Genomic DNA, 22,636 nt, shown 5'->3' with positions numbered 1-22,636 from the left:
GATTGAATCCTCCTCACGGCCTGAACATCCTATTAAAATATTCAATCTTGTTTTCTTACTTGAAGAGCCTGTCTGTAGAGGGCAAACTTATAGAAACCCTCATTCTCTGGAGATCCAATATCCAGGCACACTGGAATATTTCCGTATTTCTGCCCTGCCTGGGATTGGGCTCACACCACTCCCCCCCTCTGCCTGTATTTATTAATATAATAAATAACAATATAATAATAATAATAATAATAATAATAATAATAATAATAATAATAATAATAATAATAATAATAATAATAAAATAAAATATTCTCAAATGCATTTTTAATTACACCAGGCCTTTGCTACTGAAGGAGGGGAGGGTTTGTGGCACTTTTTTGGTTCCATTTTCACCTTGGAAAGTGACTTTTCCCTCTCCCCTTTTTTCCCCAGGACGGAGCTGTTCCGGTCACTGTTTGGAAAGGTCACAAAGGGAGAAGAAGCAGAGCAGAATTAGGGGCTGGATTGAGCTCCTGGTGTCCCAAAAGGGGAAGAAGCAGAGCAGAATTAGGAGCTGGGACTGAGCTCCTGTGTTCTCCTGCTGCTGCTGCCCTCAGCTGCTCCCTCTGGCTGCCCAGGAGCAAAATCTGTGCTCAGAATGACCCCAAGATGCCTTAGAAAGTCTCTTTTTCCCAGCCTGGCAGTGGAAGAAGGAGTCAGAATTCTTCTGTTCTGGTTTTCAAGGTTGTTTATTTTTCTGTTATCTATAAAATTCTTTCCCTGGCCTGCTGAGGTCTGTCCAGCAGGTCAGACAGAGGCACACTGACTGCCCTGAGGGTGGCGTTGTCTTTTATACTAAGAACTATGTGTATTTTATTTACAATAATTTTCCAATAACATTATTTACAGTAATTTTCCAATACCTATCACCTGTGTTAGGCAGTGTGTTCCTACCTTAAACCAATCCAAAAGTGCCACCATCACCCAGAAGATGGAGGCCAGGAAAAAGCAGCAAGAAGGACAAAACACTCCCAAATTCCTCCATCTTGGGACCCAGAGCCCCCATTCTAAAACCCCAAAATTCTACTTTTTCACCCTGTGACAAACTAACTATTATTCTGCTTAAACTCTCCTGACTTGCAATTCTTCATCTAAAGGTGGTGATTTGCTCCATGGGTCAGAATCCAAGGCACATCCAAGGCTGTGTGCCCAGGGCTCTGAGCCCCCTGGCAGGGCTGCAGCCACGCAGGGCAGCCCAGGAGCAGAGCCAGCTCTCTGCAGCCTCTCTTTGTCCCTGAAACCCTTTGGAAGGAGGTTTTTCCCTTCCCTTTCTGGCTGTGATGTTAAAGGGTAACACGAAGCACTTTCCATGTGATAACTTCTCGGTATTGTTGGAGGAGATAAGAATTCACTTATCAGCGTTCCAGCAGCCTCTGCCATCCCATCCCTGCCTCCACCTGGGCTGGGGACACCACGGGGACAGAGGGACAGGCAGGGACAGAGGGACAGAGAGGGACAGAGGGACAGAGAGGGACAGAGAGGGACAGAGAGGGACGGGCGGCCCCGCTGCAGCGCTGACCTTGCTGCAGGGGCAGCACTGGCTCGGCAGGAAAAGGGATTCACACAGGGCCTGGTGTGCAGTGCTGCAGGAAAAGGGCAGGAAAAGCCCGAGGGGCTCTGGCGTGGTGGGACAGCAGGAGCAGGGGGACAGCGCCTCCCCAAAAAATCCAACAGGTTTGTTGGGAGCTGCTTTACCCCCAGTGCTGCCAGGTGATGGTGCCCAGCACGGGCACAGCTCCCTGGGCACACAGAAAGGACCAGGGCGATTTCCACCAAGTTGCCCTCATGCTGCCAATTTAACAGCAACTGAGATCTTCCCTTTCCCGCCCCCCCCCCACAACAGAATATTAATTCTTTATTAATTCATGATCCAGCTGCTAATTAGTACCTCCACAAATGGGCATTGCACCTTAGCAGAGCACTCGGAGGTGTTTTGGGGACTGGGCTGTGCAGAGGGAGGGACAGAGGGTTGTGTTTAATCCTCTCCCCCCAACCCCGCCACAGCGAAGAATTTCAACTTTCAGACAAACAACTTCATTTACAAGTGTGTCTCTAATTAGCTGCAGAATTAGTAAAGCAGAGTTTTCCCCCCATAGATCGGCCAAAGCCCCGGGGGAGGCTCTGGAATGGAGAGAATCGCATTTCCAATTATTTTGTTGAATTGCTAATTTAGTTATTGTGCCTGGCGTAATTGTGATGGGTATTGGGTGTGCAATTCAATTTGTTTTAAATATTTGTGGGAAGGCTGATCAGTAATGGAGCTGACCTATTTCATGGCCCAAATTGAGAGAAGAGACTAAAACAAAAAACAGCTACAAAGCCCCAGTTTGTCTCAGTTTTTATTTTGATGTCTCTCATCCCTCTTAAGACTGTTGATGCAACAAAAGGTTTACATTAAAAGATGATGGCACTTTGATCTTGGGCTTTGGAGAGCTTACAGCTTTGGTATGTCTTTTCTTGGCATTTTAATATGGAGATATTTTAGGCTAAAGAGTTTTAAATGTGATGCTGGAGTTCAGTAGGGTCTGTCCCCTCACCACCCCCCAGATTTTAACTGTCGTGATTCTGGTTTGAGAAATGTGAAAAATCAACTGCTGGGGTTGTGGTGGCTCATGGGAGCACATTTAAATCTCAGCTTTCATGGGGACACCTCCAAAGGGTGTTTGTGGATCAGCTCCCAGGGACATCCTTTAGCCAAAGTCCTGCTGGGCCTTTCCTACCGAGCAGGGCACAGAATGAGGCTGGAAAAGGTCTCCAAGATCATCCAGTCCAGCCATCCCTGCCCACAAAACAGCCCTGGAAGAGGGTCCCAGAGTTCTCCCACCTCAGCAGCAGTCACTGTGGTTCGGGGTTTTTTCCCTGCTTGTCCCATGGGCTGTGATGTTGAAGATGACAATGGAGGATGGGAATGGGGAGTGGCCACCACCAGGCTTGGGGACACCTGGGGGGACCCGGGATGGGCTGGGACCCCACAGAACCCAACCCTCTCTGCAGTCCTGGCCTCAGGCAAAGCTCAGCTCCCCCAGGCCAGGGGTGACAGATTGCACTGGCAGCAGCAGCAGCTCTGTAATTCATTCTTTTTATTAAAAGAAATTGAGGTAAGTGAAATTCTTCAGCACCAGCGAGAACCGTTCGTACCCAGGGGCTCCCCCCACCCGGTGACCCCCCCACACCCCTGGGGACACCCCAGGTGCTGCTGCCACAGGGCCCAGCAGGCCCAGAGCCCCCGGGGCACTGCCAGACCCCGGTGTCACCCAACAGATTTTTCTGGAGCTGCTTCACCCCCAGATGAGCGAGGCCCGAGCCGGTGCTGTAACACTGAAATGGGGGGGCTGTGGCAGGGTGGGCACGGGGACCCCTCCCACTGCACCTGCAGATGTCCTGGGAAAGGGACGCTGGTGACACCACCATGGGGACAGGGAGGACCCCACGAGTCCCGGTCCTGCCTGGCTGACACATTCTCTGTCTGTGTGTCCTGCTGCAGCCCACCCTGGCGTAAGCAAAAGCATCTTTGGGGCTTGTTCAGGGGGCTCTAGTGGAAAAAAAAAATCTCTTAAATCAAATTAGGGTTCTTAACTATTAAGAAAAAGCAAATCCTGCAGGTGGCCGAGCTCTGCTGGCCACGGGCAGGGGAGCAGCGACCCCGGGCTGGCACCTCCAGTCACTGGCAGCACAGGCAGAAGGGCTGCATTGCACTTCAGGAGGAAACAGGGACAGGTGAGAGGCACTGGCAGCATCATTGATTAGTTCTCTCCTCAAACAGCCCTCCTGATGTACCACAGTTCTGACCTACAGCCCTTCCTGCTGGGCTAAAGGAGGGGCTGTAAAATCTGAAATTCCTCCAGGACCATCACTGGTGAGCCCGGGAGAGCCCAGCCCCAGCCCCGTGCTGGAGCTGTGTGTGAGGGGTGGGCTCTGCTTCCCTCCAGCACTGCAGCTTCTCTGAGCTTTTGTTACATAAAAAACACGTAGAAAGAAGTTGGGGATCTGGGCTGGCCTGGGGGGACCTGAGCAGCTGCCACCCCTTCCTGCACTCAGCTGCCACCCGCTTCCTCCTGACCACTGCCATGAGATACCAAACCCAACATTTTTTCACATTCCCAGGAAAGAGTGGCCCCTCCCCAGCCCAGGCAGCTCTGGGGCAGGGCAGGATGATGGAGAAAAGCTCTCCTCAGATCCTCAGACTGAGATTTCCTTCTGCAGTTCCAGCCCCACTGGGGATTTGGCTCTGTCCTTTCTCCTGCCTCACCTCAGCTGCCTGGAGCTGCCTCCTGCTGCCCTCAGGAAGGGATGAGCGCTCCCCACCCATTAGAAAACATCAGGGGAGGGAGAGCAGAAACGCTGAGCAGCTGCACTTTGGTCTCTTGTGCCTCCTCCCAGAAGGACCTTTCACAAAATTCGCAGCCTGCTCTAAAGGAATTGGGCACAAAGGCAAAGCCACAGGGGTTCAGCCCCCAAATTCCTGCCCCCCAAAACCCTTCAGAGCCCTGGGGAGCCCGGGAGCCTCCTGGGGGCACAGCCACAGCAGCTAAAGGCTGGTTTTCCTTTATCTAGGAGACAAGACAGACGTGGGACACACAAATCAAATCACCACTGACAGAGGGTGACACACGAATCACCAGTGACAGAGCCAGGGGCTGCGGGGAGGGGACAGGGGGACATTGGCACTTGTCAGCACGGAGCTGCTGCTGCCGGGCACGGGGAGCAGGGGAGGGAGGGCAGGGGGTCCCTGCAGGGACGGGGTGTCCCTGGAAGGACAGGGGCGTCCCTGGAGGGACAGGGGTGTCCCTGCAGGCCCTGCCACGCCAAGGCCTCGCGGTTCCGGAGCGCCCAGCCCCGCTCTGATCAATAAATAAGGTACAGGAGGACGGCTCCGTTCCGCTCGTGTTTGTACGTTTGCCTCGTGTCCCTGGCCAAAGGACACGCTCCCTCTGGCCAGCCTGGCCTGGAACAATCCAACTGTCCCTGCAGCAGCGCTCCCGGAGCCTCCCCGAGCAGACAAAGGGCAGATCCCGCCCCGGGCAGGGCCAGGAGCAGCCCGGGCTCTTACGTGGAGGAGGGAGAGTCCATTGTGGAGAGGATCCGCACGACCTCGGCCCGCTGCGTGGGGGAGATGTGCTGGGTCATGTGCACGATGGAATCCATGGCAACCTCGGGATTGGCCTGGACCAGGCTGTGAAGAGCAGAGAGGGCAGAGAGTGAGGCAGCTCCGGAGCTCCCAGCAGGGATCCAGGGGGCTGTGAGTGGGCCGGGAGCAGCCGGGAGCTTCCTCAGGACACTCGTGCCCCACGGGGAGGGCAGGAGCTCTGGAGCCAGCCCCGAGCCCAGCCAGGCCCCCTCCCTGCTCACCTCCTGATCTGCTTGAGCACATAATCCCTGGAGATGTATTTGATGTTCTCCTCCACCACCGAGCGCACGCCCTCCTCCTCCGTCAGCTGCTTCTCCAGCCACTCCACCAGGTCCTTGTTGCTGTCCCACAGGTAGGCCTGCCAAAATGCCACAGCTCAGCCTGCAGCCAGCCCTGCCCACTGCCCAGATTCACCCCACACATCTGGCTGGGCACCCCCACAGACACACCTGACAATCAGCACAAGGTCAAACATTATCCATTTCTTTTGCATCCTGCCATGAATGTGATGGAAGGAGGTGCTTGGTCAGTGCTGCAGGGAACAAGCTGCAGCTGTCCCAGATAAATCCCAGTTTCCCTGGTTATCAGCTCCCCAAATTCTGGCGGAACATGGCTGACCTGACATGCAGCTGCTCCAGGGATTCTCCCAGTGCTAAACCTGTGAGTCCCCATCGCCTCCAGCCTGCCCCAGCTCAGCAGAGCAGGTTGGAGCATCTGGACCCTCAGCCACAACCCCCTTTGTGCCTTTCACAAGATCATTTCACCTGATATTTGCTAGATAGTTGGCTGTGTAATAACTCAGGAGAGTGTGAGCCCCTAACAGCCTTCTCTCCTCTCCTCTCATTTTCTTTACAAATCATTTAAGAATCGTTTTGTTAATGGTTTCCGGAAAAGCAAGTACTGCCATTAGCACTCATTCATATTTATGTCATTTTATTTGGGTAATTAAACACAAAGCTCCTCATTTAAAGGTGCACTATCCTTCTCTGTTATCACTAACCAAGTCAAAGGCAGAATGACAATGAGCTGGGGGTGCTGACACCGTGGTGGCACCTCCTGAGCCAGACCTCTGGGACACAGAGCCAGGAGTGACAGAGTCCTTGGGGCTGGACAAACCTCTGAGGTCACCGAGTCCAACCATTCCCCACACTGCCAAGGCCACCACTGACCCTGTCCCCAAGTGCCACATCCACAGGGATTTTAAATCCCTCCAGGGATGGGCACTCAGCATTGCCCTGGGCAGCTGGGCCAGGGCTGGGCAGCTCTTCCCAGGGAGGAATTTCCATGCAGGAATTTCCTTCCCATGCAGGAATTTCCCTTCCCAAGGAGAAATTTCCTTTTCCATGGAGGAATTTCCTTTTCCATGGAGGATTTTCCTTCCCAAGGAAATTTCCTTCCCAGTTTCCAGCCCTGGATCTCCCCTGGCCCAGCCTGAGGCTGTTCCCTCTCCTCTGTCCCTGTTCCCTGGCTGTCCCCTCCTGTCAGGAGCTGTGCAGAGGGGACACCTTCCCTTATCCCAGGTGCTCCCAGCCTGGCCTTGGGCACTGCCAGGGATCCAGGGGCAGCCCCAGCTGCTCTGGGCACCTGTGCCAGGGCCTGCCCACCCTGCCAGGGAGGAATTTTGGTGTCAGAGCCCATCCCAGCCCCTGACACACTTCAGAAACCCCAGGATGATTTTATTTCCTTTCACACGATGTCTCTGATTGTCTCAGCCCGGTGATGTCACTTCAAGATTTTGCTTATTTCATTGTTTTTCTCCTTATGATGATTTGAAACTCGGAGTTTTGCTCCCTGCCTGTGCCCCTGCCAGGCAGCAAACAGCCCCTGCATACAAAGGCAGGTTCCAGGGAAGGGGGGAAAGCCCAGCCCGGGAAGCTGCAGCACAGCCCCAGACCTGTGGAAAGCTCCATTTACCCAAGAATCCCAAAGCTTTTCGTTTAGGAGAATATTTAATACTCTTATTAATCATTTTTAATCCGTTTGCTTTTAATTAAGAAACAGCATGATGCTTCCCTATCAACATATGCCAGGGAGCAGATTAATTGTGGCTTAAGATAACTCTCCTTGATTGGTGTAATGTATTAGCTAACGAGCTGCCTGCTTTTGGTGAGCTCAGGCTCTACCTTGGAAAGGCTGCTGCCCTCCAGAGAACATTCCCCCCTTCCCTGGAACCCCTGGGTGCTGGGGACTTCAAAAACAGAACGGAAAAAAAAAATAGAATTAAAAAATAAAACACTGAAATAAAACAGAATTTTTAAAAAGAAAGTAAAATAAATAAAATTTTTAAAAAATAAAGTAAAATAAGTAAAGTAACAAATTAAAATAAAGTAACACAAAGTAAAATAAAATGAAACAAATAAAGAAAGAAAATAAATAAAATTAAATAATGTAATATAACAACAAAGGAAAATTAAATAAATACATGAAATTAAGCAATATAAATAGATTAAATAAAACAGAATAGAATAAAGGAGAAAAAATAAAAAATAAAATAGAATAAAAGAGAAAAAATAGAAAAATAAAATAGAATAATATAGAAAAAATAGAAAAATAAAATAGAATAGAAAAAATAGAAAAACAAAATAGAATACAATAGAATAAAAAAGAATAGAATAGATTAAAATAGACTAAAATAGAATAGAATAAAATAAATAAAATAAAAAGAATAAAATAGAATACAATAGAATAAAATAAACTGAAATAAAATAAAATAAAAAAGAATAGAATGAAATAAAATAAAATAAGAATAAAATAAAATAGAATAAAATAAAATAGAATAAAATAGAATAAAATAAAATAAAATAGAATAAAATAAAATAAAATAAAATAAAATAAAATAAAATAATAAAATAAACTGAGATTGGAGGCTTGTGCCCAAACCAAGCCAAGAGCAGCTCCCTGCTGTTCCTTTGGTGCCTGCAGGTTGAGCAGCACCCTGGCAGGAATGGCCGTGGTCCCTGCTGTCCCTGGTGCCACCAGCCCACACTGACCTTGACCGTGCCCTCCACCTCGACGAACCAGCGGCGCAGCATGGCCTGGATCTGCCCGTCCGTCAGCTCGGGGTTGGCCTCGTGGATTTTGCTCTTCACGGCCTCCTCCAGCAGCAGCCGCCGCAGCCGCCAGTAGAAAAACGTCCGGGAGGTTTTCCAGTCCAGGACATCCTGCCCGGGGCACAGCGGTGAGGGACGGCAGGAACAGACACAGACACGGCTCATTCCCAAATTAAACCCGGGCTGGGACCCCCTCTGTCCCCTGGCACGAGAGGGAGATCCCCCAGGGATCCCACCCTGTCCCACCAGGAGCTGCACAGGGTGATGGAGGGTCTGCTCCAGCCCTGTCCCCAGGAAACTGTGGGACACCAGGAACTACACAGGGCCATGGAAGGTCTGGCTCCAGCCCCATCCCCATCCCCAGGGAAGCTGTGGGACACCAGGAGCTCCACAGGGTAATGGAAGGGTCTGCTCCAGCCCTGTCCCCAGGAAGCTGTGGGACACCAGGAGCTGTCCATGGTGATGGAGGGTCTGGCTCCAGCCCCATGCCCAGGGAAGCTGTGGGACACCAGGAGCTGTCCATGGTGATGGAAGGTCTGGCTCCAGCCCTGTCCCCAGGGAAGCTGTGGGACACCAGGAGCTGTCCATGGTGATGGAGGGTCTGGCTCCAGCCCCATGCCCAGGGAAGCTGTGGGACACTCACAGTTATGGCCCCTTTCTCCTGCATCCTGCCGGGGGTGTCGTGCAGGTCAGCGAACTGCATGGCCACCTGCTGGTAGATGGGCACCAGGAACTCCTCCCTCTCCTTCAGCTTGGCCTCCAGCTCCTTCCTGTCAGCCGGGCTCAGCTCGGGGGTGCCTGAAACCACACAGAGAGATCAGAACCTGGGGAAGCTTGGGGTGCTCAAACCACACACAGATCAGACCCTGGGGGTGCCTGAAACCACACACAGCTCAGGGGTCACAGATCACACCCTGGGGAAGCTCAGGGGTGCGGTTCCAGGCAGTCCAGCACTTGGAAAAGCCAAAGGACAAGCCCCGGAGCATCAGCTCCCAGCAGTGCCCAGCAAATCTCTGCTCCAGCCCAGATTTGGTGCCACAGAGACTCTGGCAAGGGCTCTGAGGGTGTTTTCACCATGGAAACTCTGTTCCATTTAAATGCCAACCATCTAAGCCATCAATTAAGTGACATTTACAGGACTTACTCCTAAAAGAGAATAATGTCCGAACACTGCTGTTCATTTAGCAAGAAACACAGACCATGGCACTCCACCTTCACCACACCAAGCTCTCCTTTAGCCCACTCCAGGGGCTCTGCAATCCCAGCAGGAAGCCAGAGCACCCCAAGCCAACAAACCCAGCTTAAACCAGTGGGCAGAAGCTTTACAGACACCCCAGGAGGGACCAGCTTCACCCAGTGCATGATCCAAGGCTCGAATTCACTGCCCAAACAGGCTCACAGAGGGGGATCAGACAAATCCATGCAGGGAGATTCCAGCAGAGGCTCCTGAGCATGAAGAGCAGATATTAACCTGTGCTCAGGAAGCCTCTAAACCACAGCTGGGAGCTGAGACAGCATCCTGGGGGCTCCATCCCAGGATGCTGCTGCTCCTTCCACGCCTCATTCCCACAGACACAATAATCCAAGGCTGCTGGACCAAAGGGAGGAGCTCCCCAGTGGCCTGAGCACCCCAGGGCCTGCTCACACACCCCATATGTGTTCTTATTCCAGTGCCTGCTCACACACCCCATACATGTTCTTATTCCAGTGCCTGCTCACACACCCCATAGATGTTATTATTCCAGTGCCTGCTCACACACCCCATATGTGTTCTTATTCCAGTGCCTGCTCACACACCCCATAGATGTATTTTTCCAAGGCACAAGCCCTCCAGACAGAGATCCTTCCCAGGGAAGGAATGTTTTCCCTGTGCCTACCAATATAAATGTTACCTAACCCTTCAGATGCGAGTAAGAAGGTTTTAATTAAGAGAAGCTCCCCTTCTAACCTTCAGAATAAAAAATTATCTATATTTATCCAGGCTGAACTCCCAGGCTCCCTGGTTTCAATGGCAACACAAGCACTCAGGGCAGCCCTGTTGGTGAATTCCAGCCCCTGCCACCGAGTCCACCCAGGCAGGCCCAGTAATGATTTAGGTGAGATTAACAAATATGTCAATGTCTATTTTCTGCTTAATTTAAAAGCAGCGTCTATAAAGATTTTTGACTTCTGAACCCTGTTCTCCTGGAAGAAAGAAGGTAACAATGAGGAGGGGGGATAAAGAGTGATTATCCCATCATCGATCGTTTGTCAGGAGCATTTCTTATTCACTGCACCATTGTAAAAAGCTAAGCTCTCGATCAATCCCGTAAGCCCCCTGTACAATTAAATATCTTGGAATGGTTTTCTTTCTTTCCTAGTCAGATCTCGAGGCCTCAGGGTTTTTCAGAAAGCCTGGGCTTTATTTATTTATTTCTTAAGGTAAAAAAAAAAAATTAATAAATAAATAAAAGGGAAAAAAAGAAGTCTCCTTCCACAAATCTTATCCTGGCAAGGAGAGGGGAGTTAAAATATGGGATTCCTTTGCTCTAGAGGTACTTGACAGTTAATGAAACTGTTAAAGTTTAAATCATAGGAGCATTATAGACCTCCAGGTATGGATTGGCTGCTAATCAATAGGGAAACAAAAGGAGCAGCGCTCCCAGACAGCCCCATTCCATGAGGAGAGAGCTGGCACACGGAGGGGCAGCACCAGGAACACGAGTGACCCTCCTGGCCTGGCAGGGAGCACAGGGCAGGGCCAGGAAATGTCACCTTTTCCTCTGCAGCCTCCGTGTCACCGCGGCTCCGGGGAGTGCTGGGGTGGGAAGGGGCTGGGAAACCTCTCAGCCCTGCTCCCAACACCCCAGAGGAGCCCCCCAGGGCAGGCAGCACCCAGCACCCCCTGGCCCTACAAGCCTTCCTCTCTTCTCTTTGAATCAGCAGCAGAGCTGCCTTAACCAGGTTGGAAAGATGCCCTGGGCAAGCAGCAGCTCTGGGTCCCACCTCACCCCACTGCAGCAACAGCCTCACACCTGAACCTCACCTCCTGTGCTCCTGCCCTGAGCACAACAGTGGCCAGACATAAATTCACTCTCTCCTGGGAGGGTGGGAGGCTCTGGCTTCCCCTGGGTCCCTGGCAGTGCCCAAGGCCAGGCTGGGCAGGGCTGGGAGCACCCTGGGACAGGGGAAGGTGTCCCTGATGAGCTTTAGGGTTCCTTCCAATCCCAGCCATCCTGGGATTCCAGGAAATCAGCAAAGGCAGCAGAAATGCCAAAGGTGTCCAGGCTGCCCAGAAACTCCCCCAGCCCAGCTGGAGGGAACTGCTCCAGAGGGGAGAGGGAAGGTCACAGGGAGCCACTCACGTCCCTGGAGAGACAGGCATTTTTGGATTGTCTCTTGTTTCTTTAAATGAGACAGGCTGTAATTGCTTCACTAAATATTCAGCAGGATTTATGTCAGAAAGGTGCAGCATGAACAGCCAGTGAAGGTCACACCAGCTCGTGGCACAGGCTGCAAATATCCTTGCACAGAATCCCCGAGGTTCCCACCCTGCCCCTTCCCTCTCTGCTCCTCAGGTCTCATTTCCCAGCAGCTGAAGTGTGGCAGGGACATAATTCCAAAAAAATTCCAACCCCCAGCCCCTCTGGGAGGATACCCCAGTGCCAAGGAGGAGCTGAGAGAAAGCAGGACTTGCTCTGGGAGCCCTGTGATTGTGAATTAACACCAATTTAAATGCAGCAGCACCTGCACAGGGAAGCAGCTTCTGAAACAGCATCACCCACAAAACCAAGTTACAACCTGTGTTTATCCAGCACCCCGTGAGAGGTGGAATCAGAAGAGCAGGGCTCCTCCCAGGTTTTCCTGAAAAACTGGCAGTGAGGGTCAGTTCTGGTCCTGCACCCCAAAATGTTCATTTCCAGAGAGGAACAGCTGTGCTGAAGTGGAGCTGAGTGATGAATACTTGAGTGTTCACTCATTATTTGGAAATTTAAAGGCAATTTTGGGGGCTCTTTAGCCAAGTAAGGTGTGAACCAAGCCCCAGCAGCGCAGACTGACTGCCCTAGGAAATGAAATAAATGAAATAAATAAAACCAGAGGCACATTCAGCACACAGGAACACCTCACAGGACCAGCAAGGAGGACATTCCCACTATCACAACGTGCATCAGGTGATGACCAGAGGCTGCCTTTTTCCTACCAGAAACATGGAAATGCAATAGCCAGCCTTGCTGTGACTGGAGCCATTCTGCCATTCCTTTCACCCACATCCCACCCCATCTTTGCACCCATTTCCCTGCACCTCTGACAAGAGGCACAGAATCTGTACAATGAGGCTTATTCTCACCACGTGTTTTAGTCTAATTGTAATAAATCAATAAAATTTGAGTCTCTGTATTTTGAGCTGTGGCCCAAGGCTTGCAGGCTGCCCCTGCCCACATTTCTGGGTGATCCCTGCCCACCTGTGGGGATGTCCCTGCCCACGTGGGGACGTGCCCTGGGCCAGGGGCAGGGCCACCCTCTCTCCCCCTGCCCCTTGCTGGAGCAGCCCAGCTCTGAGTGACACTTTAATAAACCACGGGGGCTAATCAACATTGCAGCAATGCTGCTGCAGAATTGATAATGAACAGATTTATGTCAAATGATTCAATATCTCCCCATCCACCACGTCCGGCCCCGGCGTGGGCTGGCGGGAGAGCAGCTCCTGGTGCTGCTCCCCAGAGCTCTGGGCAGGGATGACAGCCACTCAGGGGTTAAAGAGAGGCAGTGAACCCCCAGCTAATGAGTAAGAATTCAGCAGGCAGTGTAAGATAAATGGAGCTTTCTCTGCTTCTGCTGGAGTCAGCATGAACTGCGGCCCTGCGGCTTGTTTGTGGCAAATGGAGTGCGCGAAATATCAAAGGGCAGTGATCCAGAAGAAGACCGACTTTGACAAATTTTAAATTGGCCAGAAAGAAAACCAGCAAAAAAATAAAATAAAAAAAAAAGGAAAAAAAAAAAAAAAGGGGAAAAAATTATGCAATTCAGTGTGTCCTGCAATCCTGGCTTTGCTGCTCTGGTATTGAATTAGTGGCAAAACAACAGTGATGATCAGCCAGTGCTGGCAGCAATTACATCCATCTCAGGGAGATGCTTATCAGTGACTGAAGCTTTTAGAGCTCTCCCTATGTACAGTTGTAAGTGACTTGCTCTTGTGTTGCAGTCATTTTAATTAAAGTGTATGGAGTTTGCTGGGAGTAATTACCCTGTAGAGGAAGAGGGGGGAAAAAGCCCCGAGCAGGCTCCTGGCTCCTCACATGGAGCTGGGTTTGTGAGGCTGTTGGCAGAAAACTCTACCCCATCTTTGCCCCTGTGGGTTTTTTCAGTGTCCCACAGGATTCAGGGGTGGCCTGCAGGTGCCCTGCAGCCACAGAGGTGAGAGTGAAGGTGATGCTCTGCTCCCCCTCCCCGCAGGATTGCCACGCTCCAGCCTTTGTCCAGAGCATTCTCCAGGGGATGGATCCATCCCCAGGCCATGGGCTCTGCTGGAGCAGGGCTTGCTGTGCTGCTGGCACTGCCAGGGGTGTGGGCAGGTGAAGGTGAACACTGCCAGCAGCAGCAGGGCTGCCCTGCAGGGCCATTCACCTGCAGGGCCCAGCTGAGTGCTCAGCACATTCCCCTCCCAAGGACACCTCTGATTTCCCCTTCCTGGAGATTCCTGCTCCCTGTCTGACACACACCCGTGGGAGAGGGGGATGAGGGTCCTGCCTGCCTGAGGAACTCCACTGAACACCTCCAGAGAGGCTTTTCTGGGACTCTGAGCTGGGTCCCCACGGTTTGGGGTGGTCACTGTCCCTTTGCTCCTAAAGGAAAACTGTCAAGTCTGACAGAGGCCAAAAGTGAGGTTTTCTGAAAATAACCTCCTCGCTGCAGACTTTTAACCTGGGATTTAAGTCACGGAATAACAGAATGGTTTGAGTTGAAAAGGACTTTAAAGATCATTTCATTGGACACCTTCCACCATCCCAGGGCACTCCTCACCCTTCACCCGTTACTATTCTCTTCCCGAGGCATATCAGGAGGGTTGTTTTGTATATAAATTGTTGCCCTGCCATAAATTAAAAAAAAAAAGCCAAATAGTAAAATGTAACTGCAGCAATAGCCAGGATTTATCAGTCATTTGCAGAACACTTTTCCTCCTGAAGGATCCCAAAAGGCTTTATAAATTCAAGCCATACCCACATGGCACACTTCTCCCTCCACTGAAATGTAGTCAATTTTGGAGGTAAAAGGAGGCTCTGTAAGATTATACTCTTATAGTAAGAGCCAGTAAAGGACTATTTAAAAAGCCTATTCCCCTGAGAGAGAACATATCTGATATTAAGTGCATTTTGCTGAACACTCTGTATTTTGGGATGTTGAGTGTACAGCAGGCGCTGGGATCACTCGGAGCGGTAATAACACAACCCTGGCCATGGCAGCACTGAGCTCTGCACAGCCCCTGCTCACAGAGACATGGACAACATTCCTCATTCCCTTGGAACTGAAGAGCACACAGATGTCATTGCTGCAAACTACCCCAGACACTCAGTGACAGTCCAGCAGCCCAAAATGTCTGATCAAACCCTTCCTTATATGAAACGACGCCTGCTGAAGGCTTGGCCCACAGACCTTTAGTGAGCTGAGCAATTGCTGAGCTGGAAATTAGACCCAGGCATCTGCAGTGAGGGTCTGTTGTGAGATCCAGTCAATAAAATATAATAAAAAAGAGAAATCAGCTATAAACCCCTGGGTATGCTGAGCATGCATGAGCGTCATCTCACAGGTACACACCTGTCACAGACATTTTTAATGCAAAATCCTTTCTTTAGGATTTGTCCTCCTGAGAAGCTGAGAGGCTTCAGGAAGAAAATGTAAACATTGATTATCTGCTGCTGTGGAATGTAACAGGTGCATCTGTGATTGGCCCATGTTGGTTGTTTCTGATTAATGGCCAATCACAGCCCAACTGGCTCTGACAGAGAGTCCGAGCCACAAACCTTTGTTATCATTCTTTCCTATTCTATTCTTAGCCAGCCTTCTGATGAAATCCTTTCTTCTATTCTTTTAGTATAGTTTTAATGTAATATATATGATAAAATAATCAATCAGCCTTCTGAAACATGGAGTCAGATCCTCGTCTCTTCCCTCACCCTGGGACCCCTGTGAGCACCATCACACACACATGCCGTGGTCTCGCTGGTTTTCTTCCCAAGCCACACAGATAAAAATGCCAGTAAATAAGAATGAAAAGCAGTGATGAGATGCCCCCTGAGGGGCGCCCAGGGGCTGTGCCACGTACCCAGGCGCTCGGCCAGGTGGATGTACACGGGGTCCACCCTGCGCATGGTCTTCACCAGGTCCTTCCTGCGGAACCGGATCTCCACCGTGCCCTCGGGCTCCAGGATCCCTCCTCTGCAGGAGAGAAAAGAACAGCACTTCTTGCACCTGACTCTGTGTCATCAGACACTACACTGAATGGTTCAACACCTGCTGGAAAGCGTGGGGAGGGAGACAGAGCAAAGGGAGGATTGTTACTGTCATATTTTCTGAAAAATCCCTTCGCTAGGATTTCCTCTCCTGGGAACGGAGAAGCATCGGAGAAAAATGAAAACAATATTATCTCATTTGCTTCTCCTGTGTATTGCTACTTTGGAATGTAGTTTAGAGACTGTTTATCCACCATGTGAATTGGTTTTATTTAATGACCAATCACAGTCCAGCTGTGTCAGGACTCTGGAAAGAGTCCCAGCTTTTTCAGTAGTATCTTGTTAAGCCTTCTGTAAATATCTGTAATATCTGTATAGTTCAGTATAATATTCTTTACTATAATACCATAAAATAATAGGTCAGCCTTCTAAAGACACAGAGTCAGATTTTCAATTCCTCCTCCATCTGGGAGACTGGAGGAATTTTTAGCTCCACTTTCTCCACAGTGAAAACGCAGACGAGGCCCCACACGTCCAAGCCCATGGAAACCACCCATCCCCAGGCCACGAGGAGCAGCCAGGCAGCCCCAGCAGCGTGTCCAGGCAGAGGGTCAGTACCTGCTGTCCCTGTCAGCGTACATCTCCATGTGCCTGGGGTTGATGGTGGGGTCGATGACCACCCAGGAGCCGCCGCGCAGCTCGCCCTGCGGCGGGATGTAAACCAGCACGGGCTGCCGGTACTCGCGCAGGCCGTCCACGATGTAGGCACCAAACTTCAGCACCTGGTCATACATGTCTGGGGAGGGACACACAGATGGTCAGGAATGGCTGGGATGGACACAGAGATGGTCAGGAATGGCTGGGATGGACACAGAGATGGTCAGGATGGATGGGGATGGACACAGAGATGGTCAGGATGGATGGGATGGACACAGAGATGGTCAGGATGGATGGGATGGACACAGAGATGGTATGGGTGGATGGACAGGACACACAGATGGTCAGGATGGATGGGATGGACACAGAGAGGGTCAGGATGGATGGGATGGACACAGAGGATCAGGATGGATGGGGATGGACACAGAGATGGTCAGGGTGGATGGGATGGACACAGAGATGGTCAGGATGGATGGGATGGACACAGAGAATCAGGATGGATGGGGATGGACACAGAGATGGTCAGGAATGGCTGGGGATGGACACAGAGATGGTCAGGATGGATGGGGTGGACACAGAGACGGTCAAGAACGGCTGGGATGGACACACAGATGGTCAGGATGGATGGGATGGACACACAGATGGTCAGGATGGATGGGATGGACACAGAGATGGTCAGGATGGATGGGATGGACACACAGATGGTCAGGATGGATGGGATGGACACAGAGATGGTCAGGATGGATGGGGATGGACACAGAGATGGTCAGGGTGGATGGGATGGACACAGAGATGGTCAGGGTGGATGGGATGGACACAGAGATGGTCAGGATGGATGGACAGGACACACAGATGGTCAGGATGGATGGGACAGGGACACACAGCCTGGAGTCACAGCTCATCACTGCTCCACACCAGGTGTCCTGGGGATGATCCATCCCTGCCTTCCCAGCCCATGAACATTCCCACAGTTTGGGAAATCAGCCTGGGTACGTCTGCACTGCCCAATTTCAGACTCACTACCCCAGACCTCTCCCACAACTCATGTAATGTGAATGAAATGCACCTAAGGGCAGCAAAGCTTTTCCAGATCTTCATAAAAATGTGTGTGGAGAGGGATGGGGAACAGCACTCCACTCTCCCTCCATTAAAATTTGTTTAAGGCACTTTGCTCAAAATTAATAAGAACAACTCCACTGTGTAAAGACAGTACATTGAAAATATCAGCCCCAAAGGTGATTTAAATAAAAGAGAAAAAGGGAAGGCAGAAGAATTTCTATGAGATGATATAGTTTCTAATGGATACAGTTTGTAATGGAAACGGGCACTCTTGAATATATATATTTTGTTACATATAATTATATCTACAAGTATTAAATCAAAATACAAGAAATGAAAAATAGTTATTAGGCTCATCTAGCCCACCTCTTTGTTCACACAGGACTGTTTCTTCCACAGTGCTTTTGAAAGCTCCCATTTAGAAACCCCAAACAATAAATCTGCTTCTTTAGGGACATTTCCACAGCCGAACAGATGAGATTTCCCTCAGAACTCAGCCAAACTTCCCCTCCCTCCCCATTAATTTCATGTCAACACCTCTGGTACCACCTACACGATGTCTGCTCTCCTTCAGGCTCACCACAAACAGCAGCAGCATTTGCAGTGGGGTTTGTCCTCAAACACTGCAGGTATCCATCCCTCATCCCTCTTCCAACCCCCTCCAGCATTTGGGTTTTCTGCTTGGACCCTCCCAGTTTGCCTCATTTTTTCTGGCCATTAAAATACCAGTGTAGAGAAAATAAAGGATCTGCATTTATGTACCTCACACCTGCTGCAACAGGAACAGCCTGGGAACACTGAGACACTTTTATTCATCTAAAATCCTCCTATCCCTCGAGGAAAGCCTCATTTCTGGGGAAAGGAGAGACCACAGCCAAGGTGCCTTTGTCATTTAACCCTCATTTTAGTGTTAAGTATTAACATGAACATAATTAAGCAATTAACTCTTTAGGAAACACTCTTTTATGTTTATATTTATATGAATAATATATATTTAATATATATAAAATTTTTATATTCATATATATATATATGAATACAAAAATTTATATACAGATTTTATACACAAAAAATATATAAAAATATATATTAGTACCACAGGCACTGATAGGATCTCTCCATTTCATTTCCAAGGTCATTGCCCAAACACTCAAGAAACGGAATTTCATCTTATTTAAGAGGTATCAAATGCTGACAAAAGGAAGAACAATTTATTCCCTCTAATTGGGAATAAACATAAATCCCAGCAGAGACAGTGAGGAGTGAGAACCAAACAAAACTCCAACCTTTCCCTTTGTCCTGAGCAAAGAAAAAGACTCAAAAGGGGTGACAAATTTATTACTAATTATACAATTATTTTATTATGTAGTGCTAGTAATAAACCACTTGAAGTACTTTCAGCTAATTCTAGTGTTAAGAAAATAATTGCTTGATTCAAATTATTTTAACTGAATTAATTCTTTACTAGACATTTTTTACTAGTGCTACATAATAATATAATTGTGTAATTAGCAATACATTTTTCACTCCTGCCACGGGTGTATATTTTACTCAGGTGAAGTGCAGAGAAGAGCAGCACTAATTGTTTGAACAGGGCAGAGGGAGGAGAGGCAGAGGAATTGGGGGAGCCTGATGCTTTCTCCGAGCTCCAAACCTCCCTCAGATTTCCCAGGTGTGATCAGGAAGGGATTTCATTTTCCAGCAGGTGGTCAGGGGAGCATTTCTGTGCCTGTGGATCTTTTGGGATCCTTTCTGTGCCTGTGCATCCTTTTTGTGATCTTTTCTGTGCCTGTGCATACTTTTTGAGATCCTTTCTGTGCCCGTGGATCCCTCTGGATCCTTTCTGTGCCCGTGGATCCTTTGGGCTCAGCCTGGCAGGAGTGTGAACTCCCCCTGCCTGGCTCTGCTCCCTCTGGGAATGCCCCAGCAGCCTCCTGAGGAAAGAACTGATTAAACCCCAATATTTGTCATTAAACAGAACCAAGTGCTGGCTGCCTCTGCACACCCAACTCTTCCCCAAGGCTGGTGGAGCTGCTGGAGACACCCAGATGTGGCTGTGAAATCTGCTGAGGAGCATTCCCCTCCCTGACTGCCACCACCAAGGGGTCCCCACGGTGCTCCAGGCCAAAATTCCTGGTTTAATTTAAACCTCAGCCCAACCTGAGCAGCCTGGCCCAGTGAGATCTGTCCCTGTCCATGGCAGGGGGTTGGAATGAGGTGACCTTTAGGTCCCTCCCACCCCAGACCAGCCTGGGGTTCCATCAGCAGGGCAGAGATGCTGCAGGATGCCCCAGGAGAGCAGAGCTGGCTCTGCACAGGTGGGCAGTGCCCACAGAGCTCTGTGCCTATCTCTGTGCCCACCCCACAGGGACACACAGCCTGCTGCAGGTGTCCCCACCTCCCTGCGTGGGTAAATCCTGGCCCTCAGAGCCCTCCCTGCCCCTCTGGAGCTGGAGCAGATCCCACCAGCCTGCCTGGCACAGCAGAGGGGACCTGGAGAAAACACTGGCCATGACACCCCATCAATCCACCCCATCAATCCCACAACCCAGCACCCAGCCCCACAACCCAGCACCCAGCCCCACAATCCAGAATCCACCATGCAACCCAGAATCCAACCCCACAACCCAGCATCCAGCCCCACAACCCAGCACCCATCCCCACACCCAGAATCCAGCCCCACAACCCAGTACCCAGCCCCACAATCCAGAATCCAGCCCCACAACCCGGAATCCAGCCCCACAATCCAGCACCCACCACCCAGCCCAGCACCCAGCACCCAGCCCAGCCTCTTCACTCTGCTTTTCTGTCTCTTTTCCCTTTCTTTGATCGCTGTTTAGGCTCAGTCCCGGGCAGAAGGGAGCAGTGAAACCCGAGCTCCCCCCGGGGGGGTTTGCCTGTGCTCAGCCCCTGGGGCAGGCAGGACCCTGGTGCTGATTTCCAGGGAATTTCACGCTCGGTGTCTCCCGGCCGTGGGTCAGCGCTGCCTCGCCCAAGTGAAGCCCAAATCAAGCCCTGCCAAATGGCTCCTGCAGCACAATATTGCAGCCAGCTTTTCAGCATTTCATCCTGCATTATGCTCAGGAGCCTTCTGGCCACGGAGAGAGCTCGTTGGGGACAGCACCACACCACGAGCTGCCTTTATTTAGGGTTATTTATTTATTTCTTTTGCAGCAGGAATTAGACCTCCCAGGCTGGCTAGGAAGGAGGGGGTTTAATTTTTTCCCTTTTTTTTTTTTTTCCTTTTCCTCCCCCTTCACTAATGTCAATTTTCAGCATAGCAAGAGCTGTCTCTAATCTTTTCCTACTCATTACACACAATTTTGGAGTCATTTTACCCACAGTGCAGTCGGCTCCTGGCAGTGTGTTTGTGTGCACTGAGGGGTGGCATAATTGTTTATTTTCCCTCCCTGCATAATCCCCAGCCAGCACTGAAACCAAAACTGCAAACAACTCCCCAAGGGACCCCGAGAGTGTCAGGAGACACCAGCAGCAAGCAGGAGGCTGGAAAATGCAAGGAGCAAGGTGCAAACTGCAGTGGCTCTGTCCTTCCCTCTCCTGCTGCCAGCTGCCTGGAATAACTTGGGATATGCAATAGAAATATTAACATCCTCGTGCTGCCTGCTCCACACAGCCCCAAAGCTCAAACGCAGCTTCTGAGGAACCCAGCAAGGCCAGACATGACATTTTGAGGTAAAACAATGTTTAAGGACTAAATAAGGTATATAAATAAGCTAAAATTACATCAACAACTTCCCAGTGAGTTGTGTGGCTGGGAAAGCAGCTCATGTAGAGGGTGCAGCAGCAGCACACGGAGCAGAATCCACCCTCACAGGCAAGGGGTGTTTTCCAGAGGGAAGAATTTTGCCCTCTTCTGCCACTTCTCACCTTTGCCTCTGCAAACCCCCAAAGGCTCTGCCTTGTGCCCAGCTGAGGAGCAGCAGAGCCCAGGAGCCTCTGCCACCCTGAGAGCTCCTGTAACCTCCCTCACACAGGTAAGAGGCCCTGATCCAATCTTTCACTTCACATTTTACACTATATCAACCTCACATCCTTGGCACTTCACCACCTTTCAAACAGCACTCTGTGGTGCCCTGAGCAGCCAAGACAGAGCCCAAACCATCCCCAGGACAGCTCCAAAGTGCTGCTTACCTTTCATTCCCCCAGAGAAGCCTCTCCAGTTGGCAAAGACCATCAGGGGCAGCCCTTCCCTGTTGAAGTCCTTGATTGCCTGGGCTGTTTTGAAGGCAGAGTCAGGGAACCACACCTGCCCAGCCTGCTGGATTATCTGGTGGGAAGAAAAATCCGCTGTCAGGCCCTTGAAGCACGTTAATGTAAGAGTTAAAACACAGAAAAACCATCAGGAGCTGTGATGTGGGATAAACAACGAGGAACACGGCAGGTGAAATGTGTGGGATCTGCCTGGCCATGGGAAAATCGGGACAATCCTTTTGTCACCAACTTCAACAGCAGCATTCCCAATAATTCAGCTAAGAAAAGAGAGTATGGACAGCCTGACACTGTGATGCTGTAAGGAGAAGAGAAAGAAAAGGACATGGAGAGGAGAAAGCCCTGGAGAGATGAAGCAGGGCCAGGGCTGTGAAACCAGGCAGGGGAACAGCAAAATGTCAGAGCAGGGAGGTCATGGAGCACTGCAGACACAGCAGGACAGCAGGGAAGGGATTTTTGCTTGTCACATCTCCTGAGCTCTGATCCCTGATCCCTGCCCCTCCCTGAGTCCTGAGGGAATTCCTGGAGGTTAGGAAGGTAGGAATGGTCTCACAGCAGAGTCCAGGCACTGCCAGCTCCCCAGGAATGGGCACCACACCTGGGCAGAGGAGGGAACCCCACTGGACAGGGACATGTGCAGGGGACACACAGGGACAGGGGCACACAGCCCACCCACCTTGGCCTCTGAGTCCAGGTTTGCAGGATCAGCAGGAATGCTGAGCTCCACCGTCCTGGTTTCCACAGCAACCACTCCTACAGGTATTCCTCCCAGCCTGCAAACAGGTGAGACACTGAAATCCCCACTCCTGCTTTTTTTACACAGCCAAACACCCAGGACAGACAAGGAACAGGAGCAGAGTTGGGGCCTTTTGAAGAGTTGAGGCTGGAGAGTTCCAGAGAGGTCACAGCCCCCAAAGCAAAATCTATTCCAAAGATGAGCACATCCCTCTCTAAAAGTCAAAGAGAATAAACCACACCCAGATTTTGAGTGGTAAATCTGTGTATCCACCACCCTTCACATGCCATCACCCAGATTTTGGTACTGGTGGATTTGA

General features: G+C 50.4%; 2 protein-coding genes across 6 annotated transcripts in view; one reads left to right on the top strand and one right to left on the bottom strand.

Moving 5' to 3' along the window:
- AATF (apoptosis antagonizing transcription factor) overlaps positions 1-2,467 on the top strand; it is a 40,236-nt gene extending 37,769 nt beyond the window's left edge. For both annotated transcript variants that reach the window (XM_077188818.1, XM_054647007.2), the window contains one exon: positions 424-2,467. In XM_077188818.1, coding sequence (XP_077044933.1) covers positions 424-487 — 64 coding nt within the window. In that variant the 3' untranslated portion in view covers positions 488-2,467. The remainder of the gene's footprint in view (positions 1-423) is intronic.
- The window catches only part of ACACA (acetyl-CoA carboxylase alpha), a 107,690-nt gene continuing 87,410 nt past the window's right edge, over positions 2,357-22,636 (bottom strand). For 3 of the 4 annotated variants that reach the window (XM_054646889.2, XM_077188815.1, XM_054646890.2), the window contains 8 exons: positions 22,258-22,354; positions 21,504-21,639; positions 16,254-16,431; positions 15,509-15,621; positions 8,852-9,006; positions 8,149-8,319; positions 5,380-5,516; positions 2,357-5,203 (listed from right to left, as the gene is read on the bottom strand). In XM_054646889.2, the coding sequence (XP_054502864.1) occupies positions 5,077-5,203; positions 5,380-5,516; positions 8,149-8,319; positions 8,852-9,006; positions 15,509-15,621; positions 16,254-16,431; positions 21,504-21,639; positions 22,258-22,354 (1,114 nt within the window). In that variant the 3' untranslated portion in view covers positions 2,357-5,076. Of the gene's footprint in view, positions 5,204-5,379; positions 5,517-8,148; positions 8,320-8,851; positions 9,007-15,508; positions 15,622-16,253; positions 16,432-16,625; positions 16,887-21,503; positions 21,640-22,257; positions 22,355-22,636 lie in introns of those variants that run through there. The other variant, XM_077188816.1, reaches the window with a different exon arrangement.

Source organism: Agelaius phoeniceus, chromosome 20 (genome assembly GCF_051311805.1).
Source record: "Agelaius phoeniceus isolate bAgePho1 chromosome 20, bAgePho1.hap1, whole genome shotgun sequence".
In the NCBI taxonomy this organism is placed as follows: domain Eukaryota; kingdom Metazoa; phylum Chordata; class Aves; order Passeriformes; family Icteridae; genus Agelaius; species Agelaius phoeniceus.
This window is presented reverse-complemented; position numbering and strand designations above follow the sequence as displayed.